At 40.4% G+C, this 22,903-nt stretch overlaps 2 protein-coding genes and 1 pseudogene across 2 annotated transcripts; 2 read left to right on the top strand and 1 right to left on the bottom strand.

Annotated features, from left to right (window-relative positions):
- The first annotated feature begins 1,133 nt into the window (after positions 1 to 1,133).
- LOC118456071 (uncharacterized) lies at positions 1,134 to 5,426 on the top strand (annotated as a pseudogene).
- Positions 5,427 to 7,618: 2,192 nt separating this feature from the next.
- Positions 7,619 to 8,517, bottom strand: LOC102777923 (GTPase IMAP family member 7-like). The gene is made up of 2 exons (XM_006809756.2): positions 8,490 to 8,517; positions 7,619 to 8,364 (listed from the first exon to the last, which is right to left on the bottom strand). The coding sequence occupies exons 1-2, from the start codon at positions 8,515 to 8,517 to the stop codon at positions 7,619 to 7,621; spliced, it is 774 nt and encodes a 257-aa protein (XP_006809819.2).
- A 340-nt stretch (positions 8,518 to 8,857) lies between these two features.
- LOC148094574 (uncharacterized) lies at positions 8,858 to 12,484 on the top strand. The gene is made up of 4 exons (XM_087837563.1): positions 8,858 to 8,879; positions 9,620 to 10,139; positions 10,780 to 10,838; positions 11,853 to 12,484. The coding sequence occupies exons 1-4, from the start codon at positions 8,858 to 8,860 to the stop codon at positions 12,482 to 12,484; spliced, it is 1,233 nt and encodes a 410-aa protein (XP_087693689.1).
- The last annotated feature ends 10,419 nt before the right edge of the window (positions 12,485 to 22,903 follow it).

The following is a 22,903-nucleotide window of genomic DNA, read 5'->3' as shown; positions in this document are numbered from 1 at the left end:
ACAGCCCACAATGGCAGAGTCATCAGAGACTTTCTCTACACGTCTGACTTGTACATGAAGTAAGACATGTAGAGTGTGAAGAGGATGGGTGATAGGACAGTCCCCTGCGGCGCCCTCATGCTGCTCATGATGTTATCCGAGCGACAGCCCTTCAGTCGAACACGCTGTGGTCAACTTGTTAAATAGTCGGTGATCCAAGCTACCAGTGGGCCGTCCACCTGCATTTCCGTGAGCTTATTCCCCAGCAATGATGGTCTGATCGTGTTAAAAGCACTGGAGAAGTCAAAGAACATGACCCTCACAGTGCTCCCAACAATGTCCAGGTGAGAATAAGCCTGGTCCAGCAGGTAGACGATGGCGTCCTCCACGCCGATACGAGGTTGATAAGCAAACTGCAGGGAGTCCAGCCAAGGCTCCACCAGCAGACGCAGATGTCTCAGGATGAGTCTCTCCAGTGTCTTTGTGACATGTGAAATCAGAGCCACTGGCCTGTAGTTACTGGGGGTCGATGGGTTAATCTTTTTAGAGACAGGAACCAGGCAGGATGTCTTCCAGAGTGATGGGATCCTCTGCAGTTTCAGACTCATGTTTAAGAGCCGATGCAGAACTCCAGACAGCTTGGAAGCACAGCACCTGAGGGTCCTGGGACTGACACTATCTGGTCCAGCAGCTTTACTGGAGTGGAATCTGCCCAAATCCCTTTTGATGTTATCTTCTGAGAGGGACAGGGTGAGACAGGTTGAGGGGGCAGGAGACGGGGGAGGAGAATGGAGTAGATGTAGAAGATGAGAAGAGCTGGGTGTGGAGACAGGAGACGCAGGGCAGTCAAACCTATTGAAGTGCAGATTTAAGTTGTTTGCACTTTCAACACCCCCATCCATCCCAACACCTCTCTTTTGTTTCAGGCCAGTAATGGCCCGCATTCCATTCCACACCTCCCTGGTGTTGTTTTCCTGCAGTTTATTTTCCACCCTCCTTCTGTAGGACTCTTTTCCCTCTGCAATCATGGCTTTCAGCTCCTTCTGCACCATTTTCAACTGATCTCTGTCACCAGTCTAAAAGCTCTTTTTTTCTTGTTCAGAGTTGCTTTGATGTTCTTGGTTGCCCAGGGTTTATTATTGGGGAAGCAAAGAATGTTTCTTTTGGGAACCACAGTGTCCACACAGAAGTTGATGTAATCCGTAACACAGCCTGTGTGATTGTCAATATCGTCCTGATGAGAATCACATAGAGCATCCCAGTCCGTTGACTCAAAGCAACCCTGCAGAGTCTCTTCCGACTCCCTTGTCCATGTTGTCACTGTTTTTATGTCTGCAGGTTGTCTCTGAATGGCAGGTTTGTAAAGGGGCTGGAGGTAGACAAGGTTGTGATCAGCCCTGCCCAGAGGAGGGAGAGGGATGGAGGTGTATGCCTCAGTAGCACTGGCATAGAGCAGGTTCCGGGGTATTATTGTCTCTGGTTTTGCAGTCCACATACTGCTTGAATGTGGGTAGAACAGTTGGTTAAAAATCACCCGTTACAGCCACAGAGGGGCTTCGATTCATGAGATCAGCTGTCACCGAGCTGATGACGTCATAAGCTTGCACCGCATTTGCGTCAGGGGCGATGTAAACGATGATAATGACGAGGGAAAACTCAGGCGGTAAATAGTACGGTCGATCCGTTTAGATTCACCACCTGATCCAGGATGTCTTTATGCAACCATGTCTCCGTGAAGCACATAACACTGCACTCTTGGAAAACTTTCTCTGTCCTTGTCAGCGTCACCATCCTGTGGATAGTGAGGTTTGGCAGTTATACCTTAAACTTAGAGACATTGTTGATCTTGTATGTGCCCCCAAAATAAGTCACAATCACGTTGCCTAGCTAAAGATAGAGTAGATCACCTCACCCCTCCTCCTCCACGTCCACCACTATGTACAACCATTACTCCAGCTCTTGGGTCTCACACTTACAGATTCCTTGAGAAAAATTTCCACTCCGATTGTCGCATGCAGTCACAAGAGGAGACAGAGCTCATCCAGAGGACAGGAGAAGCGTGGTCAGAATTGTTGTGGAGGTCATGCAAGTTCACTGCAGAAATCCTAAATGTGCATCTTGTGAAGAGGTTGCTAAAATCATTGTTAACAGATACCCTCAAACATATGGAGATTTTACTGGAAAAGGAGAAAGACTGGGTTGTGGACGTTATTCATTACCAGTGATGGGAATAACGGCGTTACAAGTAGCGGCGTTTCTAACAGCGTTACTTTTTTCCGTAACAAGTAATCTAACTAATTACTATTCCTATCGTTACAATGCCGTTACAGTTACTTACAAGAAAATGTGGTCCGTTACTATTTTTCAACAAACAGACGGTTGAAGCTGTGTTCAGCCTCATCTTATATCAGCTGCAGGAAGTAGCTGTAAGTAATCTGGACACTACAGCTTTAAGCAGCTGCACGCTCCCGTGGACGGCAATCACGATCACTTTTTGGCACAACACCTGGAGCTAAGGGGGCAAAACAAGCGCATGAGTGCTGCTGTTTGACTGAGGAAGAATAAAGTAGTCGTGGTAAGCCAATCACATGACCACTTAAAGAGAAAGCAACAAGGTGATATATACCAGTTTTTAAATTGTGTCGATAGGCCACGTAAAACCAGAGTCGTGATAAACAATATATACACGTGTTTTTCCTCAATAGTTTCATCACGTTTACTGTCTAAGGACAGTGCTAGCAAGCACTCTCTGCTTATGAGCAAAAAAATCAAAACAAAACAGGGGAAGTTTTAGGAGTGATGGCGAGAGAGAGAGAGCAGAAAAAGAGAGAGAGCGAGTTTTGAGATATGAGAGATTTTTGACGTTCAGCGTGTTTGGAGTGTGTATTTAATGTTTTGTCTTGTGTAGTTAGTGTGTAGTGTTGTGGATAATTTTGTGTTGTGTGTCAGAACAATGAGGTGACTGCTGTCTCCAGGTAGAAACAGGAGTGATACACCTGCTGCTATCAGACCTGCAGGTATCAGGCTGTGATATTCTCTTTTAGAGTGGACAGAAATGATTTTTTTGGAGTGGCACAAATAATTTGTGTGGCATCTTATTGAAGAACAGCTGATTGTTCTGTAAATAGTTTGAAATGGTTATTTTAAAAAAGGGGTAAAAAGTAAATGGCTGCAAATAACTTTGTTCTTTGCAAAACTTGTGCATAGGATTTTAAAATTGACAATTTATATTTCAAATAAATTTATAACGCAATAGTTACTTTTCAATTAATTACTTTTAGAATCTTGTAACTGTTACTAACTCTTGAAGAAGTAACTAGTAACTATTATTAATTACTTTTTCATAGTAACTTGCCCAACACTGTTCACTACTAAGAAGCATCAAATCTATAGTTGAACATGTTAATAGAGATAATACAACACATAGACTTCGTCAAACAAAGAGAGCCAGGAATGAGGAAAACTGCAGTCCCAACAGTAATGCAACCTCACCTAAAAAAGTCTTGTTGATAGCTACGGTTGTATTAATTGGCAGCCAGTTGAACTTCCTGAGGGGGAAATGTCAGCTTCTTTAGAGGGAAAGAAACACATCCTGTTAACAATTTTTAATTCAGAAGGACCTGGAGCTGTGGAGAGACCTGTTGTGGATGACTTCATGTGTCTCACATATATTTCTTAGCGGCAGCTTATCAACAGTTGTCCCTCACTTTCAGTAGCTGAAATTCAGGAGCAGTGGCCATTCTTGTTTACTCGGAAAGGTCTTTCGAACCACTTTCACAAACTCACAGGCATCGATATCAGTGAGCGCTTAGGTCAGGCCCTCATAACCAAAGGCAGAAGGATTATTAACTATTTCTCCAGCCAGAAGTTCAAATGGAACCTTGGTATAAGGTCACTCATCCAGCAGATAGAAAGTGAGGAGTTTTGACCAACAACAAGGTTGGCACAGCAGCCATACTTCTCATGATGAAGTATTACAAGTATTGTCTTAGCAGATGTAAGCTTTTTTTTAAAACAACTCGAGGTTTAATGCTGTTGCTTGCTGTCCTGTTTTTTGGGGTTTTTTTGCTACATAAAATGTGTTGGTCCTTTTTCTGGCAGGAAACATCTACCAGGATGTCCCTTGAAGCAGAGAGCAACCTGCCAATCACCCCAAGGTTGATTATGCTTGGTAAGAAGTCATTTATGAAATAGAGCTGATTAGACCATATTAAAATTTCTGTTTGGCACAGGAGCTTTTTGTGGACACAGGTATCCAGTCTCTGTTTTGTTAGCTCAAATTTCTGTAATTTCCTTTATAAACCAAGGTTGTTGGACATGTGTCTCAGTGAATCCAGCAAAGTAACAATATCAAATTTCACATTACATATTACTGATCAACATGGTAGTCTAGCTACACCAACAGCAGAAATACTGAAGTCAATACTGTGAAGTTTAACATCAGCACAAACTATAAACTCCAAAATAACCATACAGTTGATGCAACTCCGGTAACCCGGTAATTTAATTGGGCTGACTCTTTGTTAGGTGTGTTTAATGGGCAGAATAATTCCCAATTATTTACAATCATAATATGTTAAAACGGACTTATGTACATAAGGCCATTAATAATTAACCGTATGTAGCTATTTGCTTTATGACTATCTAGACAGTGTGAAGAAGTGAAGTATTGAAATTATTTTATGTTGCATAATGACAACGTGTCGCCCCTATAAATTTAAGGACAAAGTTCAATGACCGCCACCTGCTGGATGGTGAGTGCAGAGAGGTGTGTAGTTGTTGAGCTGGACAAAGAGAACACCTTTGCTGACGCAATGTTAGTCTTCTTTGGTTCACTCTATGTATTGAGGCTGGAATACCAGGAGTCAGCGTGTGCAACATTGGAACTAATTCAGAGGTATGTTTGAACAGTTAGCTAATAGTGATAGATGATGAATAAATTACCCCCAAGTAACTCATTATGTTATGTTAAGAAAATAAATATATATTCTTAATGCTTATTTGTCACGGGCTAGGGCAAGGTCACAGGCTTACAGGAAACTGCATGTTTTTGCAGAATATGAGGAACAGAAAGAGAGTGAAACTAAGATCAGATGAGGGGTGACAGGTTGCCCTGGCAACAGACCTCAGAAAGGGGAAGTTATTGCAAGCTGAACAGGAAGTAAGACACAAAGAAAAGAGGAACTGAGTAGAAGGAGTTTGTTTGTAATGAAACTGTGTGTGTCACGTGTGATGTGCGTGACATCTGAATTTTTTTTTATTTATTATGGCAAGCTTTAAGGTTTTTTGTAAGAATAAGCCCTGAAGAGGGAACAAAATGTACCTCCAAGGTTGGGACAAGCAGAAAGACTGGGACCACTGTGAAGCGAAAGGTTGTTCACTTTAACCCTCATGTCACAACTTTCCTCCGGCGGCTTATTGAATTTGAGTGGAAAACTTCAAATTAGGTCACTGTTTTTGCCATTTATAGTGAGTTTCTTGTATAATTTAAGTGAAGAATGTGTTGTTACCTTTGTCTCCACAGGCGATGCGTGGCCCATGCTTTCTGGACATTTACACAATGCAAACAACAATGAAGACAAGCTCTCTCACCATTTGCAAGAAGTGGTCTCTGTCCAATAGATTTTTTTGAGTGCAACAGTTTTGGGTTTTTTCCCCTTATTTTACCCGTTTGTTAAAAAGTATTTCAGCTACTTACACTTTAATTGTCACATGTATTGGCTCACCATACAAGTCAATGACTCTAGTGTTGGGAACTCCAACACAAACACAAACTGCAAAACAGGTACAAAAACTGAAATAACACAAAACACTGCAAACCACAACACAATTAAATATAAATTAAAATATGCAAAACAAAAAGAAGATGCACATTCTCTGTCATATAGGCCTTGGATGATTCTTTGGGAGTTTTTTCCTGCTTGGAATTGTATACATAGGATCCACTGCATGAATAAACTTTCTGAATCCTTTATCATCGTCAACTGAAATAGTTGTGGATGATTACTATACCTTCCTGATATGACATTGTTGTCCCTGGCTCTTTTTTTCTCTCTTTCCCTCCCACTCTGTTCCTGTGCTACTGTGAGTGTAACTACCGCCCCTCCCGCCTCTGCTCAGCGCAAGCACAATGCTCGCGTGCGGAGTGAAGGAAAAAGAAAGTGAGAGAAAGAGAAAAAAAAAGCCATGGCTTCCAATAAGGAGCTTATGGTGCACTTCAAATAGCTGTTTCGTTCGCGACTGACACATCACTAATGAACTCAGTCCACAAAGCAAGGTCAGGGTGCAGGTCAGTCAAGTTCCTTCACACCACACATGCTCATCCATGTCCTTGTGGACCCTGCTTTGTGCATTGATTTGGTGGTGTGAGCCAGTATTTTGGACACAGTATAGAAAAAGGCATGGGGCTTGATATTCTATTCATTTCAATTCAGTTTATTTGCATGGTGACATGGCAACAAAATGAATGCCAAGGCACTTCACAGTGTAGCTTTAAGACCCTACAAAATATAACTAAGAAAACTCAACACTTGAGCATATGTTGTCTGTCATGATATGGATATGACATAATATCATTATTGTTTGTAGAACCATCTGAGAAAATACATGTATTACATGGTTCAGTAAAAACAAGTTTAGTAAAAACAAGTTTAGTAAAAACAAGTGCTTCCTCAATGAAAATATGTTTTCAGTTCTTTTTAGCTGCTGATTTTGGAAATGTGTATTTCTGCAGAGAAAAAACAGAACTGAAATAAAAAGTGGTGTGAAGCACATTAATTATATTTTGTGTGTGTGTGTATGTTCATATATATTTTTTTTTTGTAATTTTTTTTTGAAACCCTCCAGTCTCTTACAGTATGTTACTGTTTCCTGATAGTACATTAAATTATGACGCGTCAAACAGTAAATGACCGCCTATAAGAACACGGTACTGATAATGCGTGATAAAGGCAAGTTACCGGTAAATATATTGCAGTTTATTACCTTGAAGTGGGCTTACAGTGACCCAGCGTGAATAAACGGTAGTATACCAATTTATTAATCACACATGTTACTTTGTTGACGTTATTTACGAAAAAAAGACCAAACGGTATCTCACTGGTACCGTAAAAGAGGCTACAGTAAGATAGATAGATAGATAGATAGATAGATAGATCTTTCGGTTGAATTTTATCTAAGCCATAGACAGTGACTTTGAACAGTGGCTGGTGAAGCCAAGAATGGAAAGTTTATTAATAATGGCTTCATACATTTACATAAAGCAGTACTGGATAGCACATTCACTAATCAATACCATGCAAATGGATTTATATCGTGATTTTAACTACTGGCATACAGAGAAGTTGCATTTCCCTTAATTGCTCTTGACACGTTAGATTTTAAACCAGAAACAGGAAACTTGTAAGGTGTACATGTTTATATGCAAGCTTCTCACAGGAAGTTACAGACAGAAATACTCCCATGACAATTTTTTTTAATTAATAAAATCACATTCTATATAGAATATTTCATATGTGATCATAACAACTGATAAACTGATAAATATAAATATTTTTTTCATACATTTTTATAGAAAGCAGTTGTGACTGAATTAACTCAGTTAAAGATCTGAAGTAAATTTACATTAATCCCCCATGTTTCAGTCAGAGGAGTGATCACTGTCTTGTTCATTAGCCAGTATGGCCTGAAACAACAAGATTCTTTGAAGCAGCTGAAACATGAAGGTCATGCTGTGAGTTAAAGCTGTTTCTTTTTTGTCATCACTCTGTTTCAGAATCTCCTCTGCTTTCTTCAACATTTCATCAGTGTAGTATGTTCCTTTATTTAGCTGAACCATTTGATCAACCTTTTTGATCAACTCAACCACCTGAGATCTGCTCTGATCATTATTATTAAAGACATGATACCTTTCACCGCACCTGTTTAACAAGGCTTTGAGTTTCTTGTCACTTCTATTCAAATAATTTTGTATGGTCATTCCATCTTGAGTCAATTTGTCACCATGAGTGAACAGGACAATCATGTAACTTGATGCCTTAGGTCCAAACAGCTTTTCCAAGGCATCCACGCAGTTTTGTTCTTCCTTTGTGAACCTGCCGATCTGAAGGACCAGTAGGAAGACATGAGGCCCAGGAGAGGACATGTGGATACATTTTGCAATCTCTTCCTTTATGGCATCTGCACTTTTGGATGTATCCAGAATGCCTGGTGTATCAATCACAGTGATCTTTCTGGAGCATTCTGAAATTCGATCTGATTCACAGGTCTCTGTCACTGACTCTGGACTCACTTCAGACAGAAAAGACTTTCTACCCACGATGGTATTGCCAACAGCACTCTTCCCAACACCAGTTTTGCCAATCATAACAATCCTCAGAGGAGGACCTGCAGAGAGAAATTGATTTTAAATTCCACGGAATATGACAAGAGTTCCATTTAACAGATAGCTAACAATTATTATTATTCACAGCTGTCTGAAAAGGAAGCTTAAAAAAAAGATCCAACTTCACCTTCTGGGATTGATTGGCTTTTGCCCATGTTGGTCTGATTGTGGCTTTTTCAGGAATGAAATGAAGAGCATTTAATTCCACTAATTTACTATTTCACTGCGAAGCAGATGATAGCACTCTGCCCATCTTGGAGGCGGACCTGTTCCCTCAGTATATATCTGCATGAGTCTCAAAGCTCTTTTAGAAATAGCTGAAACTTGAACACTCTCAGTTAATCATTAAGCAGGTGTTGAGATTAGTTTTGTCAAGACTCCATGTAAGTTGCATTATGTCTTGTCAAGGGTCATCATATTTATACATTTTGTGTTAATATAAAACATCACAAAATAATTTTTTGAAATTCTTTATTCACAGAATCAGCTGTCAAGATGAGTTCTTCCAGTCATCAACGTAAGTAATTGATTTACTTATTTTTGTATTATTCTTTAAATTAATGTTCACCACATTTATAAAATGTTGTTTAATGCTAAACATGCTGAACATTAAATTATTTGAATACTTTATATACAAAAACGGGAACTTTGAATATTGGTTTGGAACTGATTTCAATAAAAATTTAACTTAATTAATTTACTCAAATTAATTTTGAGTATTTATTTGCAGCTAAAGCTTTAACTTGATAAATATTTTTCTTGACTGTTGCTTGTTTATTATTACTGTCTTTGGGGAAAATAAATATAATCAAATGAAGTAGAAAGGTTTTACATCAGCATTAGCACTTCAGATGACACCATGATATAACTAGGTAATTTTATTTTCATTTTATTATTTTCATTGGGTTGCCAACGTAACAAAATGAGTAAGAACTTACAAAAAATATTTTTATCACAATTTCTGTTTTAAATTTTTATTTAGATTTATTGAGTTTGTGCTCATTTTTGGACTCTAGTAACTGCTTTTGAGCTGAAAGTAATGATCAGAAGACCTTCCAATAGCAAGTACTTGATTTAAAATTCACACTTTAATGCCATTGTCAATAGCTACAACAGGGTTGGCAGTATTGTTTTCAAGTCATCAATTTGTGTGTGTAGACAGTCTGCATCTGTGTTTGGGAGTAAGTGTCCTTTGGCACATTTATTATTCTTGATGATTCCTAAGAATACTAAGAGTTTGAAACTTCATTTCTGCAGAAAACCCTGTGAAGTTTACTATCACTCTGTTTGGAACAAAGCGTGACTTAATGAACAAGATTGGATGTGCATTCCTCAATAACAATAATTTTGTTGAAATGGAGAACGACTTGGTCATTGGAGAGAATGAGTTATTAAGAATCATCATCATTCCTGATTTCTTCAAAGATGATTGCCCCTATCCAGACCAGCTGATTATTGACCTCATGGCACATTCTGATTCTGGAATTCATCTGTTCATAGTGGCAACAGAAAACCACGACGAAATAAGACATCAGATCTCTAGGCTTACAGAATTCTTTAATAAACCAGTCAAACAACAATTACTAACCATCATAGAAAACAACGAAAACTCCAGTATAATCCTTTGCTTGGAGAACCATCAGTTGTCTCTAGAAATGAACGAATTTGCTGATTATTGTTACTCCATATGTGAAAGCCATGAACCATTCCAGTCTCAAGACACAGACTACAGTAAAAAGGTTGTGGACAGAAGGAAAGCTGAACTGAAACGTAAAAGGTAAAAATTGTATTTTGTTTCTTTCTTTGTGTCACAAATAATTCTGTCTAAAAGCGTCTGTTAACCTCTAGTAACACAATGTCTTTGCTTCACCTTGTTCTCTGTCACTGTGTCTGCGTGAACAAAAGCACTCCACTAAGCAGTAAGATCATTGTCCATATGTTTTTACAGTTCTTGAATATTGCTCCTAAGTGGCATTTATGCTTTTTTTTTTTACACAAATAGTTGCATAACACATTTTTGTTCCCACATGCTCTTAAGTTAGTTGTAAGAAGCATTAGGTACATTGTGAGAATACATTTTTTGAACATTTGTGTAGTTTTTTCTTAACATTGCATTAACAAATTCAGCCCTTTAGATTAAAACTTTGAAGGTGAAGCCCAATTTTTAAGGCCTCTAGGGAATTCAATTAAACTGTTGACCAGATGCGTTTTATCGGGAGAAAGTGTGGATATGCATATAAGATTTATTATCCTGGTAGGTGCACTTTTGGTAATGACATTTATTATTCACTGCTATAAAGGTATGTAAAAATGTTCCCTGCAAAAATTCCCTGTCCATAGCGTTTCTGTTTATTGTGGAGAGGGTGATATTTGTGATATTTTATAATTTCTTTGTTGTCATTTGTTTGGACTTACAGTGCTAATAACAAATGTGCCAGGAACAAAAGGTCCCCTCTGTATAACCATGAGAACAAATGTAAGTTTCTTATTTATATATATCTGTTGGGGGACTCACTTTTTTATGGTTATTCACATATGAAATTACAAACAAGAAAAAAGTGAAAAAATATATATACACCAAGTTAACCAGACAATCCATTTACTATACTTAAAGACACGTGTCATCAAAGTTTGATCTTTTAGTTGTCATAGACAAATGAGCAGAACTACTTGCACAACCTTATGCCGGAGTGTTGCAATACCTGAATTGAATGCATAATTGCATTGCAATTGCACAATTTAAATGTTACAGTGACATTGTGTGATGAAACATTTTGCAGATGTGACTAAATTTAAAACCCTTCAAAAGTGAATTTAAGACCAGTAAGTTCATTAGCAAATATGCATCTAAGACATTCTGAAACTTTAAGGATATTTGACAGGATCAGTGTTAGTCATTTAAGGACAATAAAGAGTTAATAAAATAAAGCTGTTTAAATGATAAACTGTAACAAATATGTGAATTAGAAAATTTATAAAATGAAGTGAGAAAGAAAATGGGATTATTCCATGATATAATTTTTGCAGTATCCATTTATTAATAAAATAATTCAGAGGTAGCTTAAAGCTCAGACACCATAGCTCCTCCATCATTTCCAAGGAGCCGCACGGCATGGAAAGTGACTCTGAAGGTGAAGAAAGTGAACCTGGAATGTTTGATGGAGATTTAGCGCAGCTGTTCAATTCAGACACAGAGGATGAGGACTTCGATGGGTTTGATTGATGACAATTACCAGTAATATAGATGTGAGTACTAAACTCAGTTTTGCTCCTGCTTTATTTTTAAATACGCATACTTGTATGCGCCCTATAATCAGGTGCACCTTATGTGTGTGTTAAATACAGTAATGGCACACATAACTGAGACTGCGCCTTTTAGTACGGTGCGTCTTATGGTCGTGAAAATACAGTAATGTCTGACACTGTTTTGAGAAACTGCTGGTAACTGTAGATAAAATAACTAATTATTTGTTCTAACACTATATTCCAGTTCAGAGTGCCTCTGATGGAAGTGAAGATATATTTAACATCATTCTGCTGGGTAGCACTGGAACTGGAAAGAGTGCCTCAGCAAACACCATCGTGAATGCTGGAAAACACAACAGTTATGCAAATCAGCATTTTACATCTCAACCAAGCCCAGTACCAGTGACCACCAAGTGTGAGGAGAAAATAGTAGAGATCTTTGGAAAACATTTTAGAGTGGTCGACACCCCAGACTTCTTTTACGATGAGGAACATGTAAACCAGGCACAAGTATTGGAGTGTAAGAAGTACTGTCAGCCACGGCACTGCGTGGTATTACTTGTGATACAGCTGGGCAGGTTCACAGACGGTGAGAGAGGAATATTACCAAAGCTGGAGAAAAAGCTTGGCTGGACGATCAGGAATAACACAATCATCCTGTTTACACATGGAGAAGATTTGCAGGGCAGTGTAGATAAATTTATTAGTACACGGAGTCACCTCAAGGACATTATTGACGCTTGTAGCAATCGTTACCATGTGTTCAAGAACACCACCAGCAACTCTAAACAAGTCACAGAACTCATCAAGAATTTTCCAGCGATGTTTCCTATTTCCACCGAAGAACTATCAGGTCAACGCTGCTGTTTGTGTTAACTGCAGCTAATATAAAGTGAATGTCTACATGAGACGAGTTGGAACCAGTTTGTGCAGTGTAGTAAATATAAATGAAATATACTAATGCTGGGTGTTCATACTATTGTTGTATAATTTAATGATATGCTATCTGTAATGTTTTTTTTAATGCTGTTTTATGCTCAAATTTCATGCCAACTGTTTGCCTCTGAATATGTTTTTTATGCCTTTGGGCAAACATAAAGAACCTTTTGAAATGTACAAATCTGATTTAAAAAAGATATATATGTACATATATACATGCACTAAATCTGTAAGCTTGTTAATAAATGCACCATATATTATATAGAGAAAAAATGTCAACCAGTAAAATAACATTTGATAGCTAATCTTTTTGCATATGATGTTTATGCAAGGCAGTGTTCAAAGAGATCAAAAAAGCACTGCAGCAAATAATAAACTAAGCCACAATAAATGTTGTTGACTCAAATTAGTGAAATGTCTGGGTCAGTCTTCTACTTTTTTCTGCCACTGTTAATGTGTTCTGGTACAATTGGTTGTATTGAATTGCTGAATAAGACAAGGGGTTAGAGGAAAAACAACCAAAATGTATCATACATTTTGGTTGTAGTATATATATCTACAACCAATTGTATATATCTACAACCAATTGTAGATATATACAACAATTATTATATGTATATATCAGTACATATAATAATAATAATAATAATAATAATAATAATAATACAATTTATTTGTAGGCGCCCTCAAGGTCACCTTACAGTAACACGTAAGCAATACCATAAAAAACATAAGAAAAAATGTATATATAGCAAACATGGTAAGATAAAATTTAGACATAAACAGTCATAAAAGTATAAAAGCAAGTATAAAAACTGAGCAAGGTTAAAATGGCCTAAGACAGATCAGGTGTATGCAATTCTAAATAGATGGGTTTTGAGTAGTGATTTAAAAGTGGTGAGACAGTGTGTGGTCCGTAGAGCAAGTGGGAGTGCATTCCAAAGTCTCGGGCAGAACAACTAAAGGCTCTGAGTCCAATGGTAGTCAGGCGAGCAGGTGGAACTGACAGAAGGGAAGCTGAAGAAGAGCGGAGTGTACGAAGGGGCGAGTATGTATGGAGAAGATTGGATAGATATGGAGGAGCAAGGTTATGAAGCGCTTTGAAAGTGAGAAGCAGGATCTTGAAATTGACACGGAGGTGAATTGGGAGCCAATGGAGCTATTTAAGAACAGCTGTTATATGTTCAGTGGATCCAGTGGCGGTCCTAGCCTGTTTGGCGCCCTGGGCGAACACTCCCTCTGCCCCCCCACACACACACACACACAGACAAAACATATTAAGGATTGTACATTAACATAAAGCTGTTGTACACAAACATATGAAGACAGAGAGAGTATGCATAGTATGCAAACGGCTACCAAACAGCCATCATAATTCGTCATACAATGAGAACAGGACAAATCAACAATTGACAACGACTAATTAATATTAAATTCTGTAACATAATGTATTGTTTGGAGTTTAGTCTGTTACTGTTACTATTTTTACCATTTCATCTTGGAGCAACTGTAACGCACATAATTTCCTTAGGGATTAATAAAGTATTCTGATTCTGATTCTGATAGTTTCAGGATGACCTGCCATTATCCAATGACACATCTGCTTACCTGCATCTTTTACTCGTTTCTCCTCCTCTTCTTTTCTCTTTTTTCTAAACTAAGCACCTGATGGCTTTGAACTTTTCTTGTCCATCTTCCATTGGTTTTAATTTTGCACTCATCCCACCCAACAGCCATCCCTCAACCCAAGGATCACCACAACATGATCTAACACACCGACACCTTAGTTCACAGATTCACTTTGTCTAGGGTGCATTTCTGAGATTTCACACAACCCAGGATTCAAATCATCAATACATAATGGGCTTGGATTTACATGTAACAATGTAGTTTATATTTGGAAAAGTGCGCAGAAATGTGAAATGGCACAAATACTGATAGATCAAAAATTTCAGAGAAGCAGCAGAGGATACAAACTAACCAAGTTTCACAGAGAAAGTTTGCTCTGCCAAATAAGATCTGAACCACTCCAGTGCAGTACTCCTAACACCCACCAACTGCTCTAACCGGGAGATTAAAATATTATTATCCACTGTATCAAAAGCAGCAGTTAAATCTAACAGCACGATAATAACGCAGTCACCTGAGTCAGTTGCTACAAACACATCATTAAACACTCTTAAAAGGGCAGATTTGGTACTATGTAGAGCTTTAAAACCAGATTGGAAAACCTCTAAAATACCGTGTTGATTTGAAGATTGACAGGTACAACACCAGAGGACAGACTACTATTTACAATGGATTGTACAACTGATGCTATAGTGACAAAAACCTCTTTGAAAAATCGAGGAGGGAGAGCATCATAAGGGGAACCTGAGGGCTTCAGGTGAGCAACCAACTCCTGCAGGCAGTGCAAAGAAACTGGCTCAAACCTGTCAAAGACAGCAGAGCAACAGAGGGACAGGGATAGAAGGGTCGAGAACGGACTGGGAAATCTGCGCTTTCACAGATAGCACTTTATCAATAAAGAAGTGTAGGAAGTTTTCACAAATTTCCTGAGAGGACTCGACACCAACAGTCTGTGGAGCATGAAGGACCATGTCAATAGTCTTAAATAAGACATGAGGCTTACGACAATTTGCCTGAATAATAGCAGCAAAATGTTTCCTCTTAGCATCTTTTACAGTTTTCTGGTAGGAATTCCAGTAATTTTGTAATATTTGGTATGACACCTGAACTTGATCATTCTTCCATTTACATTCAGCTCTCCTACACTTTCTTCTGGCAGCACGGGTGTCTTCATTCAGCCAGGGTTCAGATTTGGCTTTAACTTGCCGAAGCTTAAAGGGGGCCACCTCTCTTCTGTATCATTACATATGGAATCAGGAAGGCTGCAGTTCTGATTAAAAAAACAATAGAGAACTGACCAGCAGAGGAAGGGTTAAAAATGTGACAGCACCTCACAACAACAGGAGGAAGATTAACTTTGGTACAAGGGAAACCTCAAACAAGACAGGCTTATGATCCGACCATACAATATCACAAACCTCTAAGTTAGAGACAGGTAAATTGTGAGTTAAAACAAGATCCAACGTGTGCCCATATTTTTGTGTAGGCACAGACACAGGTTGCACAAGATTAAAAGAGTCAATAAGATTTAAAAAGTCCTTTGCCATTGGCTTGTCAGGGCAGCACACGTGAATATTGAAGTCCCCAACAATAAGGACATGATCATATTTTGGCATAATTTCAGCCAACAGATCAGAAAAGTCATTTAAGAAGTCCTTATTGTATTTTGGGGGTCTGTAAACCACAGAACAGAGCACTGTGTGAGAGCAACCTAGCTCAAACATACTCAGTTCAAAGCTACTACGTGATGCTGAAAACGGCAGTGGTTTACATTTATACTGCTTCTTAAAAACAACCGCTAGTCCTCCTCCTCTGCCTGATATTCGAGGAGAGTTTAAAAAGCAGCAGTCATCTGGTAAGAGATCCCTTAAAATAAAAGTTTTATTACTCAGCGATCTACTGTTCACCAAACCAAACCTGGTGGAGGTCAGCGTGTTCGTGGCTGACTGCGAGACCCAACACAGCGGCCGCAGGTTCTGCAGGTTTGCAACGCGCCGACGAAGATGCGGGAAAATCTGATCCGAGCCAACAACGGGCACCACCGCGGCAAAAAGACATGACGACGCACAGATCCACGGTCGTTCTAAGGAGCCTTAAGTTTCACGAGCAGACTGCTACGTTTGCCCCAGTGTCTGAAACACTTTCGCCGTAAGGCTGGGGCCAGGGTCCGACAAAGGTTAGCTGATATCCCAGATAGGAATGGAGGTAACGTCTTATGTCCAGTATAAGTTGCACTGGTAAGATCACTGGCAACTAGTCGGAGGTTCAACAGAGTTTGGCAATTGTACATTAAAAGAGGGTTGACTCTAGCAATAAAAAACAATGCAAACAAACAACACAGGGGAAGAGACAGATGGCAGAGACAAAGTAATGTCTTGATCCTATAGATTGAACTCAGACGTTTTCAAATTTATGAAACAGAATGACAACATTCAACAATTAGGCTTAACAAGACTTAACAAGAAGGTAAAGGACAATATCCATGAGCAGGACACCACAGGCTCATACAAAAAAATTCATGGCAGGCTGTAGAAATTTTTATTGAAAAGTAGAGCTGTTTGACCAAGATGTAACTTAGGTCTGTGTTGGAAGGTTTGGACCTGATAGCTTTGAAGTTGCAATTTACACTTGAATTCTTTTTTTAAATTCTTATTAACGTAATATAAAGTACTTTTTTCTTTAAACACATGTGTTTTGCAAATTCTGTTTAAAATTGCAAATGCTCTCTTTATTACATCTTTTTATTATAAAAAACTCACTGAAAAGCCTTCAGCTAATCCAAAATGCTGCAGCAAGAGTCCTGACAGGGACTAGAAAGAGAGAGCATATTTCTCCTGTTTTGGCTTCCCTTCATTGGCTTCCTGTTAAATCCAGAATTGAATTCAAAATCCTGCTCCTCACATACAAGGTCTTAAATAATCAGGCCCCATCTTATCTTAATGACCTTGTAGTACCATATCACCCTATTAGAGCACTTCGCTCTCACTCTGCAGGCCTACTTGTTGTTCCTAGAGTATTTAAAAGTAGAATGGGAGGCAGAGCCTTCAGTTTTCAGGCCCCTCTTCTGTGGAACCAGCTTCCAGTTTGGATTCAGGAGACAGACACTATCTCTACTTTCAAGATTAGGCTTCAAACTTTCCTTTTTGCTAAAGCATATAGTTAGGGCTGGACCAGGTGACCCTGAATCCTCCCTTAGTTGTGCTGCAATAGACGTAGGCTGCCGGGGATTCCCATGATGCATTGAGTTTTTCCTTTCCAGTCACCTTTCTCACTCACTATGTGTTAATAGACCTCTCTGCATTGAATCATATCTGTTATTAACCTCTGTCTCTCTTCCACAGCATGTCTTTATCCTGTCTTCCTTCTCTCACCCCAACCGGTCGCAGCAGATGGCCCCGCCCCTCCCTGAGCCTGGTTCTGCCGGAGGTTTCTTCCTGTTAAAAGGGAGTTTTTCCTTCCCACTGTCGCCAAAGTGCTTGCTCATAGGGGGTCATATGATTGTTGGGCTTTTCTCTGTATCTATGAAGCGCCTTGAGGCAACTTTTGTTGTGATTTGGCGCTATATAAATAAAATTGAATTGAATTGAAAATTAAACATGTGTTTCCTTCACCAACCTCACACACAGATCCAATAAGATCAGGAAGTGGGCAGTATAGTACAATATGTGTTATTTTGTACTGTACTGCCCAAACTAAAGATCTGCTGAAGTGTTGGAAATGATTCAGATGTTTATTTTGGACGATACAGCAGAAGATCAGACATGAAAGTGGAGATAACACAGAAGACCTGTAGCAAAGGGTCAGAGGTCAGACTGGGCCACTGGATTCAACAATGAGCCAATGATCATCAAGTAGTGACTAAAGCAGAGCCCTGACGTTCTGACATTCATCACACAGTTAGAACAAATGTCTGCTGATGACTTCATCTCATGAAATGACTGATAGATGTCAATTCATTGATCAGCTGAGCTGCTGCTGATCTTCATCGTGCACAGAAACATTCAGCTTGTTTCAATCAGTAAATAACTCCCACTACTCTCAGTTTGAACTGTTCCCACTCAAAATGCTGTGAGAACAATGATCATTGTAGAACTTCACAAACATCACGTGTTGTTTTCCACATGTAAGATCAGCAAACATACAGAAACTTCCTGTTGCCACACACGGCCTCTAAAATCTCTTCCACGGTTTCTGTCTGAAGTCCACTCTCTGTGTCGGATCCACAGGAAACAATAAGATCTTAACATGGTTTTCAATGTGTCTCCTTACAAAAAGTTCAACCAATGAACAAATGTGTATATTTGTGGAGGCCGAACAAAAGCATGACACATTTCTCTGTTTCTATAAACTGGTGTCAAACACAAATATGAAGAGTTTCATTGACAGACTCCAAAATGCCCCCGCAGTGAATCAAAGGGAAATCCTACAGTGTGGCCAGAGAATCTTAATGGCTCCAACATCAACACATCCACAATGTTGGATCCAGTTCTACCTCACAGAGTTACTAAGACACACCCTCTGCCAGCATTACAACAGCTCCACCTGCTTCACCTGCCTCCTCAGCAAGGAGTCAATCAAACACAGCTAGTTGAGTCATTTCTCTGTGAGTCTAAAGTGAATCTAGTATTTGAAAGTCCACTTCCTGTATTTGTTGTTGAAGACTTCTTCAGCTTCTTCTCAAGGACATCAGCTGCTTGTTTGGCAGCAGAGGCAGTTAAGAAGCTTCCTGAAAAACACTGAACAGTGAGTTCACTGTGGCATATGACAAATTCAGCTTTCTATGTGCAAATGTGTCTGTGTCAACCTTTCAAATGCTGTTGAATCCAAAACATCAGCGGCTCCTTGGCTGCTCACTTCATGCACTTCTGTCTTTGTGACAGTCCAATGACATCACAGCTGTTTCCACCCCCAGTGTCTCAGGACTGGACACCTTTAAACATGTCGAGGATCAAACAGCCATCCAGCTAAACATACATGAAACTATCAAAGCTGACAATCATTCCAATAACATCTAATGGTACATATATATAGACACAGGACTACAAGGAAATGGCTCTCAGCATCTGGCTGTGGGAACAAATGAGTCCCTGTTTGTGTTTAGATTGTGTGCATGTTTTAGACGTGTGTCACATGTAGAAACACAAAAATCCTACAATGACACAAAGATTGGTTTGACACAACTGTGCAGCTGTAAGTTGTTTCTAATGATTCATTGAAGCTCTTCTAACATTCTGGAGACGATCAGTACATGAATCTGTCCAACACGACAACAATTTGACTTCAATGTGAACGTTTGCCATTAAATAACCTTCTTCATCCAGCTGACAGCATCCTTCATTCTATGATATTAACAGTTCCTCCTGTTGATGACAAACCTCTGACATGATCTGCTTGAGGAGCTTTTTCATGTGAAGCTCTCTGAGCTCAGGGCTAAGTTGCTGTGTTTCATCTTTAAGAGCTGCTGCCTCCTCGCCGGACTTGTTCTTCTCTTCTTCTCCTAATGACACCATTTCTGCTTCATATCTTTCACTGGGCCTAAAACAGATGAAGAGTAGATCTACTGCTGTTCACTGTTTGTGTCAATATGGAGAAATATGCAAAGACAAACACAGCACACACTGTAAAAACTGTGATTTGGTCTAGTCTAGATAAAGGCGAGCAGCCGGGACCGCTGCTGCACTAAAAACAGGTTTCAGTGTTTCCATGTGTTTGTGTGTGTGATGAATCAGAATCAGAATTTATTTGTCACATACAGGTTGCCCCGCAGTAAAATGAGACCCCCCCCCCCCCCCCCCCCCCCCCGACCTTACACATAAAACACAGACATTACATGGGGGTTACAAGTCGGAGATCGGCAGTTACGGAAAAAAAACACTGAAAAGTACACACAATGGGAAGGTACAAGAGGAAAAAAAGAGACCCCTACTCATGCTGTGCTTCCATGGTAGGACAGCACGAGAACAGGAAACAAAAAAACTCCTCTGCACAAAAAAGCACATGAATGTTCACCGCACAACATTATGAAGACATAACAAGCCACAGGGTGGGGGTAGGGGGATGAGGAGTAATCCCAGGCAACACAGCAGACATCCTGCCACTGCGCCGATTCGCCAGCGCGGGCCCAGACCCGCCTCGTGTTCCCAGGAGGTAACAAGCATCGAAGGCGTTGGAAAGGGAAGGGGAGATGAGTGAGTGCTTATCAGTGTAAGTGTGTGTGTGTGCGTGTCCATAGTTCAGCTGAGACAGTGTCCTTCGCCCTATCAGGCTAAGTAAACAGTCCTCCAGCCAATCCAGGTGGCCTTGCATGGGATGGGGAGAATAGTCATCACACAGTCGTTATCAGGGAGTGTTTGTCCGGCTTCAGCCTTGGGCCTGTGCAGCTGGCGCCGTGGTGGTGTCTGCATTTTGATGCCGAATTTGTTGATTTATTGAGAATTTTCAAAGCTGATCTTTAACACTCTGATGCTGGTCTCTCTATCTCCCGTTGGAGAGCCGCGAGCCTCCCCATGATGGTATCAAACTTCTGATCCGTGGTGTTATCATTCTTTTGATTCTGAGACCTCACAACTGCAGTGATCCGTTCTGTGATGTGATCCAACTTTCGCTCAAGGTTCTCATTTTGAGCAGGGCCCTCTCTGATGTATCCCACCATACGCTTAATGGTGTTGTTTTGAGCCCTCACAGAAGCCGTAAGCGTCTCCAAGGTGTTAACCATGCTGCGTTCGTTGTGAGAGGTCGCGACTCGTCCCGTCGCTTCAATTCCAGCGGGCAGCTTTGGGGGGGTTTGAACAGCCGGTTCCGCTCTCTTATTTCTCCGATAAGTCAGGGCCATGCCAGCTCCAATCAGCAAGAACCCTGTTATCATGGTTCCGAATAGGTAGATATCTTCAGCGTCCTCGATCGACAGTCCCGCCAGGCACACGAGCCTCCATTTCTGCCACCCGTCCATCGTGTAACCGGTGGGGAAAGTCCCTCCGGGGCACTCGGGCTCTCCCGAGCCCAGACTTCTCGTTGAGAAGAGGGTGTCAATAGCATTCAGAGACCAGTTGATCAAATCCATAATTCTCTTTTAGGTTTTAGAGAACGACAGTGAGAGACTGTTCCAGGGAAAAAGTAATGCACATGAGACAGACAAGGACAGAGAGGCTAAGCAGGGAAGATAAGGGTAAGGAGGAGAGGAGAAAAGTGCGACCGCCTCCGCTGAGAGCCAAACGAGAACTGGCTAAAGAACAGAGATATGAACTATTGCCAATATGAATCCTGATGGCATGACGTGGGCATAGACCCACCAAAGCAACACTCAGCTCACCTCATTCCAGGCGCTTGTCTGCTGGAGACCATGAGCCTTGTTAGTCACACATTAGCACCGTGGTAGGAAACAGCCTCCATCATTTCATTAGATCTGAATTTGGACGGTTTCCCTCTGGATGAACCAAGTCTGTCAAATCTATTGATCCAACACAAACTATCAAACACATTGGCTCACAGTCAGATGGGCTTTGTATGGATGGTGTAACAGGGGGCTGGGAAAGGATGCTGAAAGCTGAATATAATACAGAACAATAACAGGACATATAATAATGCAGCAAACATGATCTTCAACAGGCACACTTCTATTATTCATGATCACAAACACAAAGAACTTGTGCAGCCCTGATATCAGCCCTAATATATGAGTGTGTTTGCCCAAAGATTGAAACAGCATCAACATGCCAGCTGTAAGAAATCTTCTCTCAGCCTTGTTTGGCAGAAGATCCCTGCAACAAAGATTGTAGCTGAAAGATGACGTGTGTAAATGTGGCAGGATGAATGTTATTCTTTGGTTCCACCCACTTTCAGCCTGGCGCATTAGGGGGCGCTAGTATAAATAGTGGCCCTGTGAGCATTCCTGGATCGCTTACCTGAGATCTCCTTGGTGGTCACCTGACTTCCCCTTGGTGTGGCAGAGATTATTCTGAAGCCTCCATCGCGGCTGGTAGGTGTTTACCCATCGTAGTGTGTGCATTACCTTACTTGATGGTAAACGGATATTGGTTTTTAGGGCATAGCTGTGGAAGCCTCCTATGAACCCCTGCTCATGTTTCATGACGCGGGGTTATTCGGTACGTAATTCAATTTCGTCTCGATCCTTGCCTTTTATTGTTTGTTTTATAGTAATTATTTATTATGCTTTGCAGGAAGTGTGGGCCTTGGTTTTACGCAACGCCACACTAACTGAGGTGCTGCTGCTTTGCTTTGCTTGGCTTTTACCGTCTGTTCCCGTTGCAAAGTTTCTTTTCCTGCTGCTGTCCGCTTTTTAACGTGGACGTCGGCGTGGACAGCGGCCATATGCACGCCGGTTATGGGAGTCAGCTGGCGTACATATTGATGAGCGTATGATTAATTTATAGTCGGGCGGACGGCTAGTTGGAGTAATACGGCGATCCCGTTTGCTCCAGATTTTAAAGTTTTATCCAGATTGTATGTTTTTGATTTGTAGTTTGGATTTTTGTTACACCACTGGTGGGAGGCCCTTTTTATAGCTGCAGATCACCAGTGTGGTCCTACAGTAGGGTTATCCCCCAGCGCTACATTAATTTTGTTATCTATTAAATTTTTCTTTGTTTCTTTTATTCAGATGCGGAGTGCCGACGTGGAGGAGACCAGGGTGCCTTGGTGGTGGGATCCCTTGAGTGTACACACCTGCCTTGTTTAAGTTTATTAGTGTGAGTGTGTGATTTTTGTGTT

Source organism: Neolamprologus brichardi, unplaced genomic scaffold (genome assembly GCF_056152115.1).
Source record: "Neolamprologus brichardi isolate AB-2024 unplaced genomic scaffold, ASM5615211v1 NODE_ptg000036l+_length_2141236_cov_1, whole genome shotgun sequence".
Taxonomy (NCBI): Eukaryota; Metazoa; Chordata; class Actinopteri; order Cichliformes; family Cichlidae; genus Neolamprologus; species Neolamprologus brichardi.
Note: the sequence above shows the minus strand (reverse complement) of the source record. Positions and strands in the feature narration are given on the sequence as shown.